The sequence below is a fragment of the Bos grunniens genome, chromosome 7 (assembly GCF_055505025.1).
Source record: "Bos grunniens cultivar Pamir isolate PY7600 chromosome 7, Bosgru_T2T1.0, whole genome shotgun sequence".
In the NCBI taxonomy this organism is placed as follows: Eukaryota; Metazoa; Chordata; class Mammalia; order Artiodactyla; family Bovidae; genus Bos; species Bos grunniens.
In genome coordinates this window covers 3278553-3298694 of record NC_141171.1, presented here as the reverse complement: position 1 = coordinate 3298694, position 20142 = coordinate 3278553, and the positions used below count along the sequence as shown (strand labels likewise).

The 20142-nt window shown below is 54.4% G+C and overlaps 1 protein-coding gene across 1 annotated transcript in view; it reads right to left on the bottom strand.

Annotated features, from left to right (window-relative positions):
* WNT9A (Wnt family member 9A) overlaps positions 1-17780 on the bottom strand; it is a 29836-nt gene extending 12056 nt beyond the window's left edge. Inside the window, exon 1 of the mRNA XM_086413580.1 lies at positions 17581-17780. Coding sequence (XP_086269706.1) covers positions 17581-17675 — 95 coding nt within the window. The 5' untranslated portion in view covers positions 17676-17780. The remainder of the gene's footprint in view (positions 1-17580) is intronic.
* Between the last annotated feature and the right edge of the window lie 2362 nt (positions 17781-20142).

Genomic DNA, 20142 nt, shown 5'->3' with positions numbered 1-20142 from the left:
GGATCAAGACCATTCCCATGGAAAAGAAATGCAAAAAAGCAAAGTGGCTGTCTGGGGAGGCCTTACAAATAGCTGTGAAAAGAAGAGAAGCGAAAAGCAAAGGAGAAAAGGAAAGATATACCCATTTGAATGCAGAGTTCCAAAGAATAGCAAGGAGAGATAAGAAAGCCTTCCTTAGCAATCAATGCAAAGAAATAGAGGAAAACAACAGAATGGGAAAGACTAGAGATCTCTTCAAGAAAATCAGAGATACCAAGGGAACATTTCATGCAAAGATGGGCTCGATAAAGGACAGAAATGGTATGGACCTAACAGAAGCAGAAGATATTCAGAAGAGGTGGCAAGAATAAACAGAAGAACTGTATAAAAAAAGTCTTCACGACCAAGATAATCACAATGGTGTGATCACTCACCTGGAGCCAGACATCCTGGAATGTGAAGTCAAGTGGGCCTTAGAAAGCATCACTATGAACAAAGCTAGTGGAGGTGATGGAATTCCAGTTGAGCTATTTCAAATCCTGAAAGAGATGCTGTGAAAGTGCTGCACTCAATATGCCAGCAAATTTGGAAAACTCAGCCATGGCCACAGGACTGGAAAAGGTCAGTTTTCATTCCAATACCAAAGAAAGGCAATGCCAAAGAATGCTCAAACTACCGCACAATTGCACTCATCTCACACGCTAGTAAGGTAATGCTCAAAATTCTCCAAGCCAGGCTTCAGCAATACATGAACAGTGAACTTCCAGATGTTCAAGCTGGTTTCAGAAAAGGCAGAGGAACCAGAGACCAAATTGCAAACATCCACTGGATCATGGAAAAAGCAAGAGAGTTCCAGAAAAACAATGTATTTCTGCTTTATTGACTATGCCAAAGCCTTTGACTGTGTGGATCACAATAAACTGTGGAAAATTCTGAAAGAAATGGGAATACCAGACCACCTGACCTGCCTCTTGAGAAACCTGTATGCAGGTCAGGAAGCAACAGTTAGAACTGGACATGGAACAACAGACTGATTCCAAATAGGAAAAGGAGTACGTCAAGGCTGTATATCGTCAGCCTGCTTATTTAACTTCTATGCAGAGTACATCATGAGAAACGCTGGGCTGGAAGACGCACAAGCTGGAATCAAGATTGCCGGGAGAAATATCAATAACTTCAGATATGCAGATGATACCACCCTTATGGCAGAAAATGAAGAGGAACTAAAAAGCCTCTTGATGAAAGTGAAAGAGGAGTGTAAAAAAGTTGGCTTAAAGCTCAACATTCAGAAAACTAAGATCATGGTATCCGGTCCCATCACTTCATGGGAAATAGATGGAGAAACAGTGTCAGACTTTATTTTGGGGGCCTCAAAATCACTACAGATGGTGATTGCAGCCATGAAATTAAAAGATGCTTACTCCTTGGAAGGAAACCTAGATAGCATATTAAAAAGCAGAGACATTACTTTGCCAACAAAGGTCCGTCTAGTCAAGGCCATGGTTTTTCCAGTGGTTATACATGGATGTGAGAGTTGGACTGCGAAGAAAGCTCAGCACTGAAGAACTGACGCTTTTGAGCTGTGGTGTTGGAGAAGACTCTTGAGAGTCCCTTGGACTGCAAGGAGATCCAACCAATCCATTCTGAAGGAGATCAGCCCTGGGATTTCTTTGGAAGGAATGATGCTAAAGCTGAAACTCCAATAGTTTGGCCACCTCAATGAAGAGTTGACTCATTGGAAAAGACTCTGATGCTGGGAGAGATTGGGGGCAGGAGGAGAAGGGGACAACAGAAGATGAGATGGCTGGATGGCATCACTGACTTGATGGACGTGAGTCTGAGTGAACTCCGGGTGTTGGTGATGGACAGGGAGGCCTGGCGTGCTGCAATTCACAGGGTCCCAGAGAGTCAGACATGACTGAGCGACTGAACTGAACTGAAAACTACATTGATCAGTTATTTTTCATTCATCAGGTAAGTATAAATCAGTATCTGATAAAATAATGTCAAGGACACAGGGAAAGAGGTGTTCCTCCTTGGCTGGAATTCTGGACTAACACAGCTACAAAAGTTCACCACCAATCTCCTTCTAGAAATACAGCCTCCATATATTAATATGTTATCTTAAAATGTACAAGCAGGGACTTCCCTGGTAGCCCAGTGGTTAAGACTGCACCTTCCAATGCAGGGGGTTGTGGGTTCAACCCTTGATCAAGGAGCTAAGATTCTGTACGCCTTGTGGCCAAAAAAAACAGAAGCAGTATTGCAACAAATTCAATAAGGGCCTTTAAAAATGATTCATAGTTTTTAAAAGTACAAGTCAAAATAATTTAATATCAGCAAGAAGAAAGAAACATACAAGCATATGTCACTCATGTGTTACCCCACGCAATGCTGCTTAGTCGCTCAGTCGTGTCTGACTCTGTGACCCCACGGACTGGAGCCCACCAGGCTCCTCTGTCCACGGAATTCTCCAGGCAAGAATACTGGAGTGGGGTTGCCATGCCCTCCTCCAGCAGATCTTCCCAACCCAGGGATCGAACCCAGGTCTCCAGCATTATAGACAGATTCTTTACTGTCTGAGCCATCAGGGAAGCCCAAGGATACTGAAGTGGTTAGCCTATCCCTTCTCCAGGGGATCTTCCCGACCCAGGAATCAAACCAGCGTCTCCTGCATGGCAAGCGGATCCTTTACCCGCCGGGCTACCGGGGAAGTCCATGCTGTCATGCAGAAACACTGAAAGCACTGATTGTTATTTACAAGGACAGGAGACAGGCTGAATAAATGGGACCCATCCACCCCAGTGTTCAGCAGCCCTCAGAGGAGCTACAGCCCACCTGCTGTGCACACTCAGCACACAGTACAGGCCTCAATCTGCAGAGGACCTGTGTGCACATGTGCGGGTGCCTGGGGCAACCCAAGACAAAGACGGCGTGGGGCAGAGGAGACTCATCCTTCTCCCCACGGCCTGTGAGCCACCTGCATGCTGTCCCATGCACATGTGGCCCATTCAAAATGACAAAGTCCAAACCAGTGGCCTGGAGAAGCCCCCCCACAGGCTCTCAGCCCTGCAGCCCAGCCTGGAGCAGTAAGCCTCTGCCCACACAGCCTGTCTCCAGCCCAGAAAGCGCCCAGGCCACTCGGCTCAGCACCGCTGCTCCCGACACCCAGCGGTTCCTACGAGTACACCTGCCACCGTGCTCGACATAGCTGCCCCTCCCACCCCGTGGATGTCTGGCTGAGACAGGTGAGTGGATGGGCACAGAAGCCTGCCTGGGTGGCCCATGGAGGACTTGAGCCAAGGCTGGCTGCCCTTGCTCCATGCAACCGGCCTCTTCCAACGCTGGACCTACTTCCCAAGAAGAAACAATGAGATATAAATGTTGGTCTGGCACTTCACAACACTCAAGTATTTTCAAGAGATACAGGAGACACGTGGAAGGGAGTAGCACAGTTGTGGAAAACAGCTCTCACGCAGCTCAAACAATAGCCCTGTGCACGGGCATCCCAGTTCCTCCCACCAGTGTCATAAACAACCTCCCAAACACCCCCCAAGAGCTCCCCAACTTGCTGTACACATCCAGCTCTCCGTCCAGCTGATGCCAACATCTGCCCAAAAAAACTTGGTGGGGCCAGTGTCCCTTCCTCGGGATCCTAAAGGTCCTGTCTCCTCACTGCTCTGTGACGTCATGGCAGCCTCACACGCGGTCATTCCCAGACTCCCCCCGTGCTGGGCTAGTTGTCCACAGACTGACATTTTACTGGTATTCCTTCAGGAGCGCCTTCCAATAGACTCCAAGGTCACGTGTTGTCTCTGCATTTACACACACGTGACAGGGTCTGCCAGGATGGTTGTGACTGCTGTGTGTGCAATTCTGAAACTCTCCACTGGTGAGAACAGTCTCTCTCCGTTTACTCAGAATTCCTTCCTGCCTCTCTCTGAAGTCTTACAGTTTCCCCGACTGAAATCTGAAGACTTACAGCCCCCCAAAGGGTGACCCTGTATGAGGCTCCGTCTGCTTTCCAGAGTGCGTGTGTGCGTGGTTGCTCCAGTCGTGTCCAACACTTTGCAACCCCATGGACTGTAGCCCGTCAGGCTCCCCTGTCCATGGGATTCTCCAGGCAAGAATACTCGAGTGGGTTGCCATGCCCTCCTCCAAGGGATCTTCCCAAGCCAAGGATCGAACCCATGTCTCTTGCATTGGCAGGTGGGTTCTTCACCACTTGTATCATTTGTGTAAAAATAAAATATCTTTATAAAAGTCAGTCTTTTCTCTCTGTTGCTGACCTAAAAAATCCAACTGACCCTATGCTGATTCAGTATCTGGTGACCCTGCTATGTGCTGTAATTCATTTTTGATGATTTTCAGATGCTCCATGTACAATCATGCAGTCTGCAGAGACTTTTATTACGTTTTCTTACTGTGTGATTCTTCCTGCCTTCCTACGCTGGCTAGGGCCAGCAGCACAACTGTGCAGAATCTGCCCGCTACCCTCTGGGGCCCAGCTTCCTGACCCGCAGCTCCAGAGCCACCAGCCAGCACAGGCTATCCAGTGCCCTTGCCAGCATGTGTGGCCATGACGTGAAGGAGAGAGTCCTGGGCAACACCACCAGAAAGTGGGGACCCCCATCCTTGCTCATCTCCCCTTCACAAGCCCAAACTCACGTTTCTTCCACCCAGACCCCCACTCTGGACATAAGAGCACCCTAACAGCTGGGACTACGAGACCAGAGACCAGGAACCAGCGCCCTCACAGAGCCAGAACATGATTGCTACCTGAGAGAAAGAACTCCCACCACACTTCAGCGTCTTTTAAGACAGTTGGCATCATTCAGATTCAGACAATGCTGATGCCAGGCATCCTCGTCTGACTCTTCGTCATAGAAGGGAAGGTTCTGCCATTTTACTACTAAGCGTGAGGTCAGCTGTTTTTCTGGACACCCTATAGCAAGTTAAAGAAGTTCCCTTCTGCTTTTGGTTTGCTATGAGTGTTTTTAAAAATCACAAATGGATGTTGACCATTATTAAATGTCATCTCTGCATCTTTTGATGTGTGATTTTTCTCCTTTAATCTGTTAAACGGAGGAATTTCACTAATTGATATTTCTAATGTCAGACACTAAGCATTCTTGGAATAAACCCAGTTGGCCATGATGGGTTTTATCCTTTCTCTGGATTGCTATGTAACTTGATCATGTTTTGTCTAGGATATTTGCATCCGTGCTTGTAATTTTCTTCTCCCATGCTCTTCCTGCTGAGTTTTGGTGCGTTAGCAAGAGTTGTCCTTTTTTTAATTTCCTAGAAGAGTTCTGTTAGATTAGAATCATGCCCTTTTGACTGGCTGGTGAAGCTTGCCATGAAGCCATGCACGTTGATGTTTTCTTGGTGGAAAGATTTTCTTTCTGATCCAATTTCTTTTTTCCCCTTTTTAAAAATAGCTTTATTGAGATATAATTCGCCTACCATAAAACTTGCCCATTTAAAGTATACAATTCAACATTTGTAGGACATTTGCAAATATGTGCAAACACCACGATGTCAATTTTAGGATGTTTTCATTGTTTTAAAAAGAAACTCTATAGGATTTTCCTGGTGGTCTAGTGGCTGGGAATCCTCCTACAATGCCGAGGACACAGGTTCAATCCCAGGTCCGGAAGATTCCACATGCCATAGAGCACCTCAGCTGATGTACCCCAAATACTGAAGCCCGAGTGCCCTAGAGCCTGTGCCTGCCACAAGAGAGGCTGCCGCAATGAGATCCACGTGCATGGCAATGCGAGAGTAGCCCCTGCTGACCACAACCACAGACAGCCCATGCAAAGCAAGGAAGACTCAGTACAGCCCAAAATAATATGCACATAATAAAAGTATTTTTTAAAAGAAGAAACTCCATAATGTACTCTTCAGCTATCAACTCCCTATCCCCCTCTCCCATCTCCTGGCAACCACTAATCTACCTTCATGTCTCTGTGGTCTGCCCGATCTGGACATTTCCTAAAAATACAATCAAACAACGTGTGGCCTTTTGTGACTGGCTTCCTTCACTTATCACAATGTTTCAAGGTCCATCCGTCCTGTAGCACATTAACAGTATCCCATTGTATGGATATATGACATTCTATTTTCCTGCTCCTCAAATGATGGACTTGTGAGCTGTTCGCTCTTTAGCTATTGTTCATAATGCCATTATGACCATTCAAGTACACATCTTCTCAAGAGTACGTGTTTTCATTTCTCAGGAGTATGCGCCCAGGAACTGCAGGGTCATAGAGCAATTCCAGGTTCAATCGTTTGAGGAACGGTCAGGTTGTTTTCCAATCCCAATGACCCAATTTTGTTGCTTACTATAACATTAGTCAATATTTCAAAGTCTTGAATCTGTTTCTGTTACTTTTTTTGTTTTCTCCATTTCCTCTGCATTTGCATCTTTATCAGCATGGAACTGCTCATTACATTCCCTTGTTTTTGCTTGCAGAATCCGTGATGATGTTCCCGTCGCCAGACCCTAGCACTCTGAGCCTCCTCTTCACTGGGTTAGTCCCCTCAGATGCTTCTAAGACCTTCGTCCTAAAAAGGGATCTGTTCATCTGTCGTGTACATTTGTCAATTTCTGCACTACTTTTTCTCTCAATTTACCTTTTTTCCCTCACTTTGGTGATGGGCACTTGCTGAGTCCTTTCAAGTGTCTTTCCACTTCTAAAATATGCATTTAAGTTACCACTATGGCAGCTTCAGGTCACCAGACAGCCCTTCCAGTGACCAGTACTGAGCCTGAGTCACAGCACATTCTTCCCTCTCTCATTTCCCTCTTTCCCTTACGGCCCATTAAGCTGCTGCGTTCTCCCCCATCCTCTCATGTTCCCTACCCTGACATCATGTATCTCTTACCCAGAGCCCATAATGAGACTAAGGACCTTACCACAACACCAGTCACCTAAGCCTCATGCCTGGAGCGTTTCGTCCATTGGGGTCCTGGGGTCTGTTTATCCTTTCTGCTGGCCATGCCTCTTCCATCCCTTTTCACCTCCTCTCTCGCCTTCTTTTGGGTTATTTTTATTACCCTGCTTTTCCTTCTGTTAACCCGAAGTCATATTTCCATTATCTTCATGGTTACCCTCAAAATTACAACTTGAGTCTGTAAGTTACCCAAGTTCCATGCTGGTCAGGACTGCCCCCTTCTCAGTAACATGAGCCCTGAGTCAGTCTTGTTGACTCCCTGGAATTATATGCTGTTGGGTATATGTTAGTTCTACATGGAGGACCCAACAGGAAGCTGTTCAGTGCTCCCTTATCCCTTCCTTCTTTTTGACTTTCTCTGTGCTCTTCCTTCCTTCCTATGTCTGGAACACGCAGGGTCACTTCCCATGCCTAAACTTCACTGTCAATGTTTCCTTCAGAGCAACTCTCAATTTGCCTGAAAATGTCTTTATTTCACCGTCATTTTACAGCAATCTTCACCGAGCGTGGAGCTCTTGGCTGGCAGTCGTTTTCTTTTCACGCACCAAGTGGATGGTCCCACCGTCTTCTGGTTTTGCTCTCAGTTCTGAAGTCAGCTGTCAGCCTGATAATCCTTGGAAGGTGATCTATCTTTTGTTTTTGGAGACTGCTTTCGTGTTTTGCAGTTGCAATCTGTTACGCGATGGCATGATTTTTTTTTTTTCTGCTTAGAAAGACACTGGGCCTCTTGAATCTTCTTAATTGTTCCGATCAGTTTCAGAAAATTTTCAGCCATTCTCTCCAGACCTCACCCTGTCCATCTCCCCTTCTCCTCTACTTCTGGGCCTCTGCTGGAGCGAGCAGGACCTCCTCACCGTGTCCCCAGGTTTCTCATCCTCTGTGGCTGCATACCTGCCTTCCCATGCCACACTCTGTGTAATTTCCTCTTGACCTATCTTACAATTTTCTAATTCTCTTCAACTGTTTCTAACCTGCTTTCAAATCAGTCTATTACTTAAGTTTTTCCCCAGTTCTCTTTGGTTTTCCCAAACTTGCTGGGTCAGTTTTTGTGGCTTCTCATTCCTTACAGATATCCCTAGCTTATCTTGCTCCTGAAAGCACAGTGAGAATTGTTTTATTCAGTGTGGGATGCTCTGTTTACTGGTCTGCTGCCATCAATTCCACAAGTCCCTGGCTGCATTTCCTCACACACCAAGTTATCTCTGTCCATATGCTGGTCACCATATTTGGGAACTGTCTGTAGGAATAACCTGAAGCAGAGGGTAAAGGTGCCCGAAATTCGCACTGGCCTGCAACTTCAGAATGTGCCTTATTTGGAATAAGGGTCTTTGAGGAAGTAATCAAAGTAAGAATCTTGAGACCAGATCATCCTGGACCAGGTCCCACATTGCTGAGGGCCCACCCTCCAAACCCAACCAGCTCTGCAGAGACCCCCACTCCAGCCCTGGGGAAGCAGGAAAGAACCTAGAACAGACAGAGCCAAGCTGGGGATGACCAACACCCTCTGGATCAGGCCTGAGGCTGGCATGCCAGACTATGCCCTGGAAACTACCAGGCCAGTCCCTCTGAGCACCCTACCGGTCACACATCCCCACATCTGCCCTCCAGGGCAGCCAGGTGGCAGGATGGACACCGTTGGAAGAGGGGGTGTGCAGGTTCGGCCCCTGCGGGCACTGGGGCCACCCTGGTCCTACACCGCTCAGCCCCTAGAACACCTCACCCCTGCCCATTCATGGCTGGGGGGTGGGGGGCACAGACTTTGATTGCCCTTCCTCCTGCCAACAGGCCCAGCCACCCCAAGGGCCACCCTGCCCGCAAACCTAGCTCCTGGGGCATAGGGAGCTTAGACCCTGGGCTGGGCGGACGGAAGGAGAGCAGGCCAGAGTTCCAGAAGCCACAGCGCCCTGCCAAGGAAACCTCAGCCCCACCAGACAGCGTTTAATTTCTGTGTGAATCAAATTCAAAACAAATTCCAGTGCTGAGAACCGGTTCTGAGATTAACCCTCCATCTACCCGTGGCCTGCCGCCTCCCACCCAAGCATGTGGGGGTGGACACAGACCCCACCAGAGCCCGGGATCCCCGAGAGTGCCACCCTCACTTGATGCCCTGCTAAGGGACAGGGGTGAGCAGCACGGGACGGAAGCCCCCTGTGTACAGGCCACGCTGTGACAGGGACTTCGTGTCCATGACGGCTGTCACCTCTGTCAGCTGAGAGAAGCTCCAGGCCCCGATTTCCCCGTCTCAGGGGGCCCTAGCATTCCAGGGCACAAAGAGCTCTTGGTCGGTCCCCAGCATCATCACCGAACGGCTACTCCAGGGAACTGCCTGGCCCCGCTGGGTGTCGGCTGGCAGACCCAGGGCTCGGCACACCCCGCTACCTGGGACCCGGAGCACCGCCCACCAGGCCTGGCATCCACCAGCCTCACAGAAATGCCCCCACCCACACTTGGCTCCTGAAGTGAGCAGAACTAGTGGGACCCCCCCACCACTACCAGACTGTAAGGGTCACCAGATACCTGTGCCCTTTCCAGACTAGGATGATGGAGCCCACCCTGGAGAGCGGCCCCCAGGAGAGAGACTAAGGCTGCCTGCACCCCCTGGTCACTGCCTGCCGCAAGAAGATGGGCTACAGTGGCTTCATGCAGGGACTGGAGGGGCCAGCCCACCTCTGTGCCCTGCTCACCACATCCCCAGGCCTCAGAGACGGCTGTGGACTCACGGTGGGGTTGCCACAAAGCACAGGGGAGACTCAGGGCAGGTGCTTGGAGAATCACAGGGCGCCCCCACCCCACCATTCCCAGCATCGACGCGATGACCGGGTTCCTTCCCGGAGTTGGCCTCCCAGGGGCCCAGCACCACGCCAGACACAAAGGAAGGATGCTGGGACAGCCGTCATCAACACCCCGCCCTGGGGTGGCCTGGGGCAGCCGCTGCTGCTCGCTCTGTCCCAGCGGAAGCCAGGCTGCTGTGCTCTGGTCTGGGAGCCCCTGGCGGCCTCTGCTCCTGGGCCAGACCACTTCCCTGGCCACGTCTACCTCAGGTATCGCTAAGAAAAACAAACGCAGCTTGAGGCTTGCCTTTTTCCATTCCCTCGTCCGGCTGCTGGTCTCGAGGTACAGGGCCTGCCAGCTGGGCGGCCGGGTTTCCTCCTGTGGCTAGGGGCGCCAGGCCAGCCAGGAACCTCACTGGGAGGAGCAGGGGAGCATGGCGGACTGTGCCTGCAGGTCACGGAGCCAGATGGCCAGCAAACCACCCAGGTCGACAGTGTCCAGAGTGGGGCTGTCCTCCTCTGGAGACCCTGGCCCAACCCACGAATGTCCCTTAATCATTAGCCCCGGCAGGAAAACAGGCTGGTCATCACCCAGACCGTGCTACCAAGCCCCACTCCACATACCTGCTCAGACCTGCTATGCAACCTGGACAACCACAGGCCCCCACCTCCCCAACCCTTGCTCAACAGGACTTTCAGCTTCCCTTCTGCCCCCTGGGAGCTGCAACAGAGCCCTCTGCCCTCAGCACAGCACTCACAAAGCCTCTGTCCAACATTCAGGACTCAGTGCCTCAAGTCTGCGACACCCAGCCCACCACCCGTGTACTGAAGGCATAGTGTGGTCCAGCCAGCAGTATGGGTACAGCGTGGTGGAGGTCGGGTGAGCGGAGAGCTAGGCCACCTGGTGAACGAGCACCTCAGACCCCACCCCAGACTCCTGGGTGCAGAGACAGGAAGCGGAAGGGACACAGGCTCCCCCATAGGACTTAGAAGAGCCAGCCCAGTGCAGTTTGGAGAAGACACCAAAAGGGACCTACACCACAGGTAAAGGGTGATACTGCTGGGCTGTCCTGTGGCTTCCTGAAAGAGGCAACAGCCGAGGCAACCCCGGAGGATGGGCAGGCCCGTGAGGACAGCCCTGCTCCGCACCCAGGAGGCAGGGACCTGGCCTCACTCACTTCCCCGCCAACTGTGCCTCCTCTGAAACCTCCTGCAGCCTGCTCAGCCAGGGTGGGCATTGCAGGGGCACCCCTACCACTGGGACAATCCACAATGGGAGCCTGGTGCCCCCCAGGCTGGGATTAAGGGGACTGAGTGCCAGCCCTGCTGACAAGAAAGGAAAGCCAAGCCAGGCCCCGTCTCAGCTCATCACTCTGCCCCAAATTCAGGGTCCACAGCCCCCCAGGAGGAATCGTGTGCACACGTGCTTTTCCAGGAAAAAAAATACCCTCACATTTCTATTGTCCTTGATACCACAAGGGGTGGGCAGAGGGCACCAGCCTCAGTCTGGGGCCACCCTGGGAGCTGAGCAGGATCATGCTAGTGCTGTGGCCCGGGACTCAGGTCCTGGACCACAGTGGCGAGGACAGGGTGAGATTAGGCCAGCTGTCCTCCCGTCCAGACGGCCGCCGGCTGTGGTGGGACACCTGCTCACACAGCTGAGGGGAGCCAGATGGCGGCGGCTTCCTCCTCACCTCAGGCCCCACCGGGAGGCTTCGGACCCCTCCGCCTGTGCACATGGGCTCCCAGCCCCGAGGCCCAGGCCTGCCCTGATGCTCCCACCTGCTTCTGTGTTAGGGGGCCAGGGCAGAGCCCCCACGAGCCTACAGAAGGGGACAGTGAGGGAGGAATGGGCCAGTGGTTTGGGAGCCCACAGACCCCCAGAGCAGACTAGACAGGAGAAGGAGGACTCTGGAGACGAGAGAGGCAACAGGCGGTCAGCCCACCAAGGGATTCCCTCGGCCGCCCCCACCTGCTCTTTCCACCTGCCTCCCCACGTCCGCCCCGCATCCAAAGTCTGGGGAACCAGAACGCCTCGGTCCCTCTGCTGGCCACGGAGGTCCGAGACCACAAGTCCAGAAAGAATCTCCCTTCCTCTGCAGGCAGGAAGCCCGGCCCGTCCACCACATCCCTCCTTCCGCTCCTGTCCCTGGAAGCCCTCCCCACGTCGCCAGGCCTTTCCAGCAGCCTGCTGCCTCCACCCCCAGCCCTCATCACCCGCTATCCTGGCTATTTGTAATGCCTTCTTTGGGGAAGTGTCTATTCTGCTTCTTTGCCTAATTTTTGGCTCAGTTGTTTGTTTACCTGTTGAGTTGTAAGAGCTCCTTTATGAAAGGGTAAGAGACAGCATGCTGCCTCACAGGTCAAGAAAACAGGTTCTCCTCGGTCCCAGAACAGATCTAGAACGCTTAAAGTAACCCACAGGGTGACTTTCAAGGGGCGCAGGCAATCTCTCTGCCAGCCCCTCAGCTGCCCTGGACCCTGTGGACAGGGTGCCATCACCTGAGCCTCAGCTCACAGTGGAGCCAACTCTCTCCTGACCCTCGGAAGCACACTGCTCCCTGTGGTCTCTCCCCAGAGACCACTTGCCTCGAGGCCTTCTTTAGGCGTGTCTGTCCTGAGGTGGGTCTCTGTGGGTAGCACGTGCCCTGCCACCCAAGCCCACGTGACTCTCCAGATTCCTACTTACCTTATGGCACCACCACTCCTGGCCAGGGAATCACCTGGGACACCTCTCACTCTGCCAGCCCCTCCATAACCCCCATGGACTCTGGGTCTCCCAAGCCCCCCACATAGACCCCCCAGCCCCTAGGAGGGCTGTTTCATTCTCTCAGAGGGCCTCCACCTTACCCACTGCCCAATCACTGGTTCACTACACAGCCTCATCATTCTACCGTCAGGCCGGCTCCTCCTGCCCTGGAAACCTTCTCTCCTTTCTACTCCAGGGACCAGCTGGAAGCCTCTCCTTGAAGCAGCCAGCAGGCATGTGGCTGAACCCCCAGGTGAACCCAATGCTCAGTATTCAGAGAAGCAGAGGAGGTTGACCCTCCCTGACCCACATTCAGAGACCACTCCCACCCCACGACAGCAGCCCCTAAGCACAGTGCCAGGGCCCCCAGCTAGCCCCAGTCTGTGGCAAAGCCCTAATCCCACACCAGACCCCAGCAAAGGAACCTTCACCCCGGCCCACACAGTCCACTGGGGCCAAGCAGGAAGACCTGCTGTGACGGCCCATGGATGCAAATCCTTTATGAAAGGGTGAGAGGCAGCATGCTGGTTCACAGGTCAAGAAAACGGGTTCTCCTCAATCCAAGAAGAGATCTAGAGCATTTAAAGAGCTCTTATATCTCAACAGAAAGACAAACAACTATGCTAAAAATTAGGCAAAGAAACTGAATAGACGTTTCCCCAAAGTAGACACTGCAAATAGCCGCTATGCACGTGAAAAGATGCTCAATATCACAAGCTCAATATCACAAGGGAAAAGATGCTCAATATCACAAGGGAAGTGTTAGTCCCTCAGTCGTGTCTGACTTTTTGCAACCCCGTGGACTATAGCCCGCCAGGCTCCTCTGTCCATGGAATTCTCCAGGCAAGAATACTGGAGTAAGTAGCCATTCCCTTACTCCAGGGGATCCTCCCAACCCAGGAATTGAACCTGGGTCTCCGGCATTGCAGGCAGATTCTTTACCCTCTGAAACACTGTGGAAGCCAGTCATCAGGAAAATGTGAATGAAAACTACAATGAGATACTACCTCAAGTCTATCAGGATGGCCAGAATTTAAAAAAAAAAAAATGTTTTTTTAAAATCAGAGAATTAAGCATTGGCGAGGATGTGGAGAAATTGGAACCCTCATGCATTACTGGTGGGAATGTAAAATGATGCTGTGGAAAAAAGATTTTGGTGGTTCCTCAAAAAGTTAAACACAGCATTACTATATGATCCAACAATTCTACTTTTAGGTATATACCCAAAAAAAACTAAAAACATACGTCACAAAAAAAATCTGTAAACCAATTTTCACGGGAGCATTATCCACAATACCCCAAAAGTTGCAACTACCCAAGTACCTATCAACAGATGAATAGATGGAAGAGAGCTGTCATATGCCCATCCAGTCGAATATTATTTAGTCACAAAAAGGAATGATACACTGAATCATCCCACAAATGTGAATAAACCTTAAAAACTGTATGCTCAGTGAAAAAAGCCAGATGCGAAAAGCCACATACAGTATGATTCCGTTTATATGAAATGTCCAGAACAGGCAAATCCACAGAAACAGAAAGTGGATTAGTGGTTGCCAGGGGCTGGGGGAGGGGGAGGGGGATATAAGGTTTCTGGGGTGATGAAAATGTTCTGGAATTAGATAGCAGTGTTGGTTGCACAGCCTTGTGGATGTATTAAAAACCACTGAACTGTACGCATCAACTAATAAATAGAGAGGATGTGAGTTACATCTCAATAACAAAAAGCACTTGCCCCCCATTCGCAACAGTCCAGAGCCCCTCAGCTGCCAATTAAATTGACCGCCAGCACCTCTCATAGACTAGGGAAGCCCTCAATGCCATGCCTGTGCTGCCTCATCCATGCAGGCCTCCAGGCTGCCTGGAGCAGAAAGTTGGGACAAACCCACAGACCTCACAGCAGTGCCCTGCTCCCCCTCGGTACCCTGCAAATGCTTCCAGTATAACGTGGAATGCTGAGGCCAACACCTGGAGGAGCCTCAGCGCTCACTGTGCCCCTTCTTGCTTCCTTTGAAGATTAATCACCTTGGAAGCCTCAGGCCTCCACTCGCCTGGGCAGCTCCTGGATGCCTGTCTCGCAGCTTCCCTAGGGGCCTCTGCTGGGGGCTGGCTCAGCACATGGGATCTCTAAGAAAAAGGCAGTAAAGTGCCAGGGACCCCAGGCAATGCTTTGCCTGGCACAGATCCCCAAATCCCAGCCCCAACCCCTAACTCCAGGCTCAGAGAAGCACAAGGGTGGCTTGCCCCAGGGTCTGGGGCATCCCTTCCTGGGCAGCTTTACCTGCCCACCCTTTACCTCCATATTCTCACCTGAGGATAACACCAAGAGAGAAGCTGAGCACCAGAGAGCCCACCCAGGTCTATGGAGTGGGACAGAGTGGCAGGGGGAGCGGGGGGAGGTCGGTGGCAGGGAGGGGTATCCAAGTTTATATCTCAAACTTGCCACAAGCCCCTGGGACAGCCTCTTCCTGCTTAGAGCCAGGCTCCACTTCCTTCCAAGAGGGTATCAGGCCAAGCTGTCTAGGCCCCCAGAGCACAGACATCTCGGTAGCCCCAGGAGAATCAGATGGAAACACCACCTGCTAATCACGCCAAAAAGCAGGGTCAGGCCTGGCAGGAAGAGAGAGGAGCCCCTTTTCCGTGGCAGGCAGATGACCTGCAGGGCCCTGCCTGGTGGCCAGAGGCTGAGGAGGACAGCAGAGGCAGGGCGGCTTGGGTTGCAGGCCGAGGGGGGTGGGGGGGCAGGGCAGGGAGGGCTCCCACCGCCCACGTGATCCTCCCCCAGGCCAGCCTCTCCGGGTTTCTGGGCTGTAACTGGAGCTGCCCTGCCTGTGCGCCTCTGTGCCAGGCAGAGCTTTCAGAGTGGGGGAAGGGAGAAGAGGGCTGGATCCCAGCTCCTTCCCTGGTTCCCTCCGTACTCGGGGTGGGGAGGGGAGCCCCAGCACAAGGCACAGGGAGGCCCCCTGGCTCTGGCCCAGCCCTGCCTGGCCCTGCCTGGCTTGGGCCATCTCCTCCTCCCCCTACCCTCTGGCTCCTGTCCCTTCACTAGGCCAGGAGAAAAAGCCCCAGACCCAGGTTCAGCTGCTCACTGCCGGCCAGAGGCTGGGTCTTTACGCCCTGTGCTATCCTGAGTGGACTCCAGCACCAGGTCCCTTCCCTCCTTTGCCTGCTCAGCTGGCTCAGAGCCTGCCACCCTCCAGGACTTTCACCCACCAAGCTGAGTCTTGTCTCTCTTGCTTGGTGTGGAGGAGACAGAGGGAGTACCCTCCAGCAGAGCAAGCACAACTTCTTCCTCTGGGGCAGTCTTCCATGGAGCAGGACTTGAGAAGCCCACTTGAGGTGACCTTTGGGATTAAAGAGCGGGGCCAAAAGGGCTAGCTGGAGAAGCTGCAGGGGCGCCAAGCCCTCTCAACTTGCCACACAGCCCCTGGGGGTTATTCTCTTCAAGGCAGCCAAGGAGACTTCCCTGGAGATACAAAGCGCAGAGAAAACAGGGAGAAAGAGAGGGATGCTGCAGGGGTGGGGGGTAAAGGATGGGAGCCAGGACCCTGGAAACCACCCTGTGGATCCGATCTTCCCTGAGAGTAAAAGCTGGCAGCAGGGACTCCGCGCAGAGCACAGAGTGGCGCAGACGAGCCCAGGGTGTGTCTGAAGCCTGGTGAGCAGACCCACGGCTGCGCCTGGACAGCGCAAAGGCACAGCTGGCTGACAGGCCATCGTGACTCACCGTGGACCTGCAGCCAGACAGCCAGCCTCTGACCCTCCCTCTGCCCGAGAGGGTGAGGCAAAGGCTGCACAGATGGCATGCAGGGGCGTGCCAGCCTCTGCACAGCCTGAGCCCCAGGCAGGCCAAACTCACAGCCACAGCCCTGGCTTCGGGGTGGGGTCTCCAGGGTAAGAAGACAAGGAGCTGACCCTGGGAGACAACCCAGGAGAAGGGAACAGGAGAAGTGGGCGGGGGGAGAAAAACACAAAGGGAAAGTTTCCCATGAAAATATTTTATTTTCTTTGAGAACAGGATACACCTGCAGGGCTTCTCGCCCAGTCTGCCTCTCCCCGCCCTGGCAGTGCCACATTTCTGGGCCAACGGGGCCCTCTGCCGGCCAGGCCGCTGCGCGCCGCGCCTGGTCCACGGGAGAGGGAACAGGTGACAACGGGCGCAGGGCGGCAGCCCGGGACGGGCATAAGGCACCCCGGACGGGGTCTGGGCGGGACTCGAGGGTGGCCTCAGCTCCAGGAGTGGCACGGGGGAGGGAGGTGGAGCGGCTGGGGAGGGCCGGAGGGCTGTCTACACGACGCCACACAAACCTCGGGGGCCCATCTGCAGAGTACAGCGAGGGTCCCCAGAGCCCGCCTGGCAGGACATCCCAGATCTGGGAGCGAGGAACCAGGAAGGGCAGGAAACAACGATGGGGAGAGACGAGCCAAAACCACAAAAACTGCTGCTGCGGAGAAGCGCGCGGGGCAGCGACCCGGGAGGCGGCTGGAGGCAGCATTCACAGCCCGCCCGGGCCCGGCGCACCAGAGAGGTCCCACAGACGCGCTCCCGCGGGTCGCGGCCCGAGCGAACGTCAGAAGCAAAGCTCAAGAAAAATAAAATTCCTCCAGCCTGGAGTTTTTTCCCCCTTTGGGGCTCAGTGCAAGGAACATCTGGATTTTGTACGTATTTTTTTGTTGTTGTTAAATTAACTTCTCGGGGAGAGAAAGGAGGGGGAAACTGCAAGGCGGGTGGGTGTGCAGGGGCCAGGGAGGCTCCAGACGTTTGGCTAGAAATCCCAGCCAAAGGCAGCCGATAACCAGAGCTTGGTCCCGCAGCTGCAGGGAGCCTCGCGCACGGCCGCGGGCGCGGCCACAGGGACTACGGCTCCAGGGTCACGAAGGACCGGGGCCTCACGCCAGCCAGTCGGGCACGCCGGCCCCTCTCCGTGAGCCGTGCCACAGGGACACCGACTCCCGAACCCAGCGACGCGGGCGCCGCAAACAAACAGCTCCAGGCAACCCGGCGCCCCTCGCTAGCCCGGGCACCGCGCCCCGCGCACCTGGATCGCCCCCGCCCTCGCGCCCGCGCCGGCCTCGGGCCCGGCCCGCCCGCCCCGCCCGCCGGGCCGCCGAGGCACCTACCCGAAGTAGGCGGCCGAGGGGCGCAGCGCGGCGAGCAGCAGCGTCAGCGCGAAGGCCGCGGCCAGCCAGCGCGCCAGCAGGGGCCCATCCAGCATCTTGCCGCGCCGCGGCGGCTGACCATCGCGCTCCCGGCCCCGCGCTGGGCGCCCCGCGGCCGCCGCCCTCTTATAGCGCCCGGAGCGCCAGGCCGGGGGCGGGGCGCCGGCCAGCTGGCCCGGCCCCGCCCGCGCCCGGGGAGGGGTCACGCCGGCGCCGGGGGCGGGCCGAAATCCGAGCCAGCGCACCGCCCAGCCCTGGTGCCTCCGGGCCACTCGGGTCTCAGGGCGCGCCTCGCGCGTGGGAAGCGAGGCACGCGAGGGGCGGGTGGGAACCGGGGCGGCCGGAAGGGGCGGGGGCGGGAGCGCGGCGGGGGCCCGGGGAAGGGAACAAGCCCCCGAGCGGCTGTGGGCGTGGGTGGAGCCAAGTCGGAGTGTTGGTGGCCTGGGGCAAGACGGCGAGGCTGGCGCTGGGCGGCTAGCCGGGTGGGAGCGAGCGAGTGGGAACGCCGGGGGAATCTGGAAGTGGGAGGTTTGGTGCAGCTGCGGGGGCGGGGTGTGACCTGGGGCGGGGCCGGGGCGGAGCTCTTGGCCGGCACTCAAGCGGGTGGTGCCGCGGGGGACTCGGGTGTCAGCCCGGAGCTGGAGCAAGCTTGTCGGCTCCCAGAGGAGTTTGCGTGAAAGGGGAGACAAGCCAGCAGGTGATGCCCCTGCCTTTGCCAGGCCAGACGGGCGCTGCTCTCTGGTTTGTTGTCTTGGGAATGAGGCGCCCTGATCAGGGATGGTGCGGCCAGATCGATCGACCTTTGGGGACCTCTGTCTCCCTGTTCTTAAATCGAAGGAGGAGCTGACTGAGGTCACTGCCAGCGCTGATCCTCGGGTGACCTCCTTCTCAGAACCTCCACCGTGAGGACTGGACGAAGGGGGCTTGGCATGGGTAGAGGCTGCCAGGGACAGGGAGGAGAGACGATGCAGTCACTGCTGAAGTAAGTCAGGGTCTGAGAACCCAAACCCCAGATTAAAACAGATAACACAAATTAACAGAAAACAGGATAGGTTCAAGGAGAATCCTTAGAGACCGCTGGGCCAGGGCTTCTCCATGTCAACAGCCACAGCGGGGAGAGCTCTGAGGTTCAGGATATGGGAAAAGTGTCCACGAAATGTCAGCCTTCAGGTGACCCTAGAGGCTCCATGGGTCCACTTGGCCAATACTATGGGGGCCCTCAAGTCCTGGGCCTGCAGGGGAAAGCACAGCTTTCTATCAGCCATCTGGACTGAGTTGCTGCTTCTGGGCACAGTGACTCAGAGTCTGGGGGTCTGAGCACCTCTAAAGGCTGGGTTAATGGGTTCTGAAGATCTGCTTGGTGACGTGAATCAGGACAAGAACTGAAGGACAAAACAGGAAGACAAAAAAAGTACCCTGAGAGCGGCGCATGGAGCATGACATATGCTTGGGCTCCCACCTCTCTTAGAAGGCCACCCACTGAGCATACCCCATCCTCCCTAGGGGCCTCCTAGTGCTGGGCTGGTGAAAAGAGGGCAGAGAGGAGATGGGGCACGGGCACATCACTTCCTCTCTGGGCCTCAACTTCCCCATCTGAGACACATCCAACTCTAGGGAATCATAATGTCTTTTTCTAAGTTGTAATGTCGCGCTGCAGAAACCTCCACCCATGGTTTTGCTTCTGTGGGTGTGACCAGCCTCACGTCATTCCCCACCCCAGGGACTCCTCATGTTGGAGGGGGCCCTCCAACACCCTCGTCTGCTCACACCACACTCAGCCACTTCAACAGGGCTGGCACAGCAAAGAGAACACCAAAGCAGCTCCAGCCCACCCAGGCTGGAGGCCTAGGGGACACCCTGTCATGCCGCACCTCCGAGTGCCTGAGTTCAACCCCCAAGGCCTCCACCTGAAGTCCTGGCTCCCACGCCCCGGAAGCGTGAGGCATGAGCTGAGGGGACGCAGACTCATGACATCTTTAAAGGCACAGAGATTGCGTCCAAAAAAAGTGAAATGTGAGATTGTAAATGTGTCTGGAAGGCGCTTCAGGCCTTAATAGAGTTTCTTTCCATGGGGAGTGGAGCATTCTCTTTTGGCTACTCAGCAAGTCCCAAAGAAAGAGGCAGCCAGCTGAGGTTCCAGCCAACAACTTGCGGGGCGGCACAGTTGGTGCACTGGGGGCTGGAAAGACAAGTGCCATCTGTGGAAGGGGAATGAGGGTTTTCATCAGGGGCTGCCAACTCATAGCAGCTTGGGGGGCTATCGCAGCCAGCCTGAGTGGCCTCAAAGCACCTGTTTTTGAGTGCTAAGCCTCCCCCACGTATCAGCAGGGACACCTTCAGTCCAGGGAATAGGAGGACCAGCTTTGCTAGGCCGTGCAACGTGGGAGAAGGGTGAGGTGGGTAGCAGTGGCTGGTACATAGTAACACTGGGAATACACCTGAGGGTCTAGGTAGGGCCACGCCTGGAGTGATGGCAGCAACTGAGGTGGAGCCACCAGCTACCACTGCAGCTGGACCTGGGGG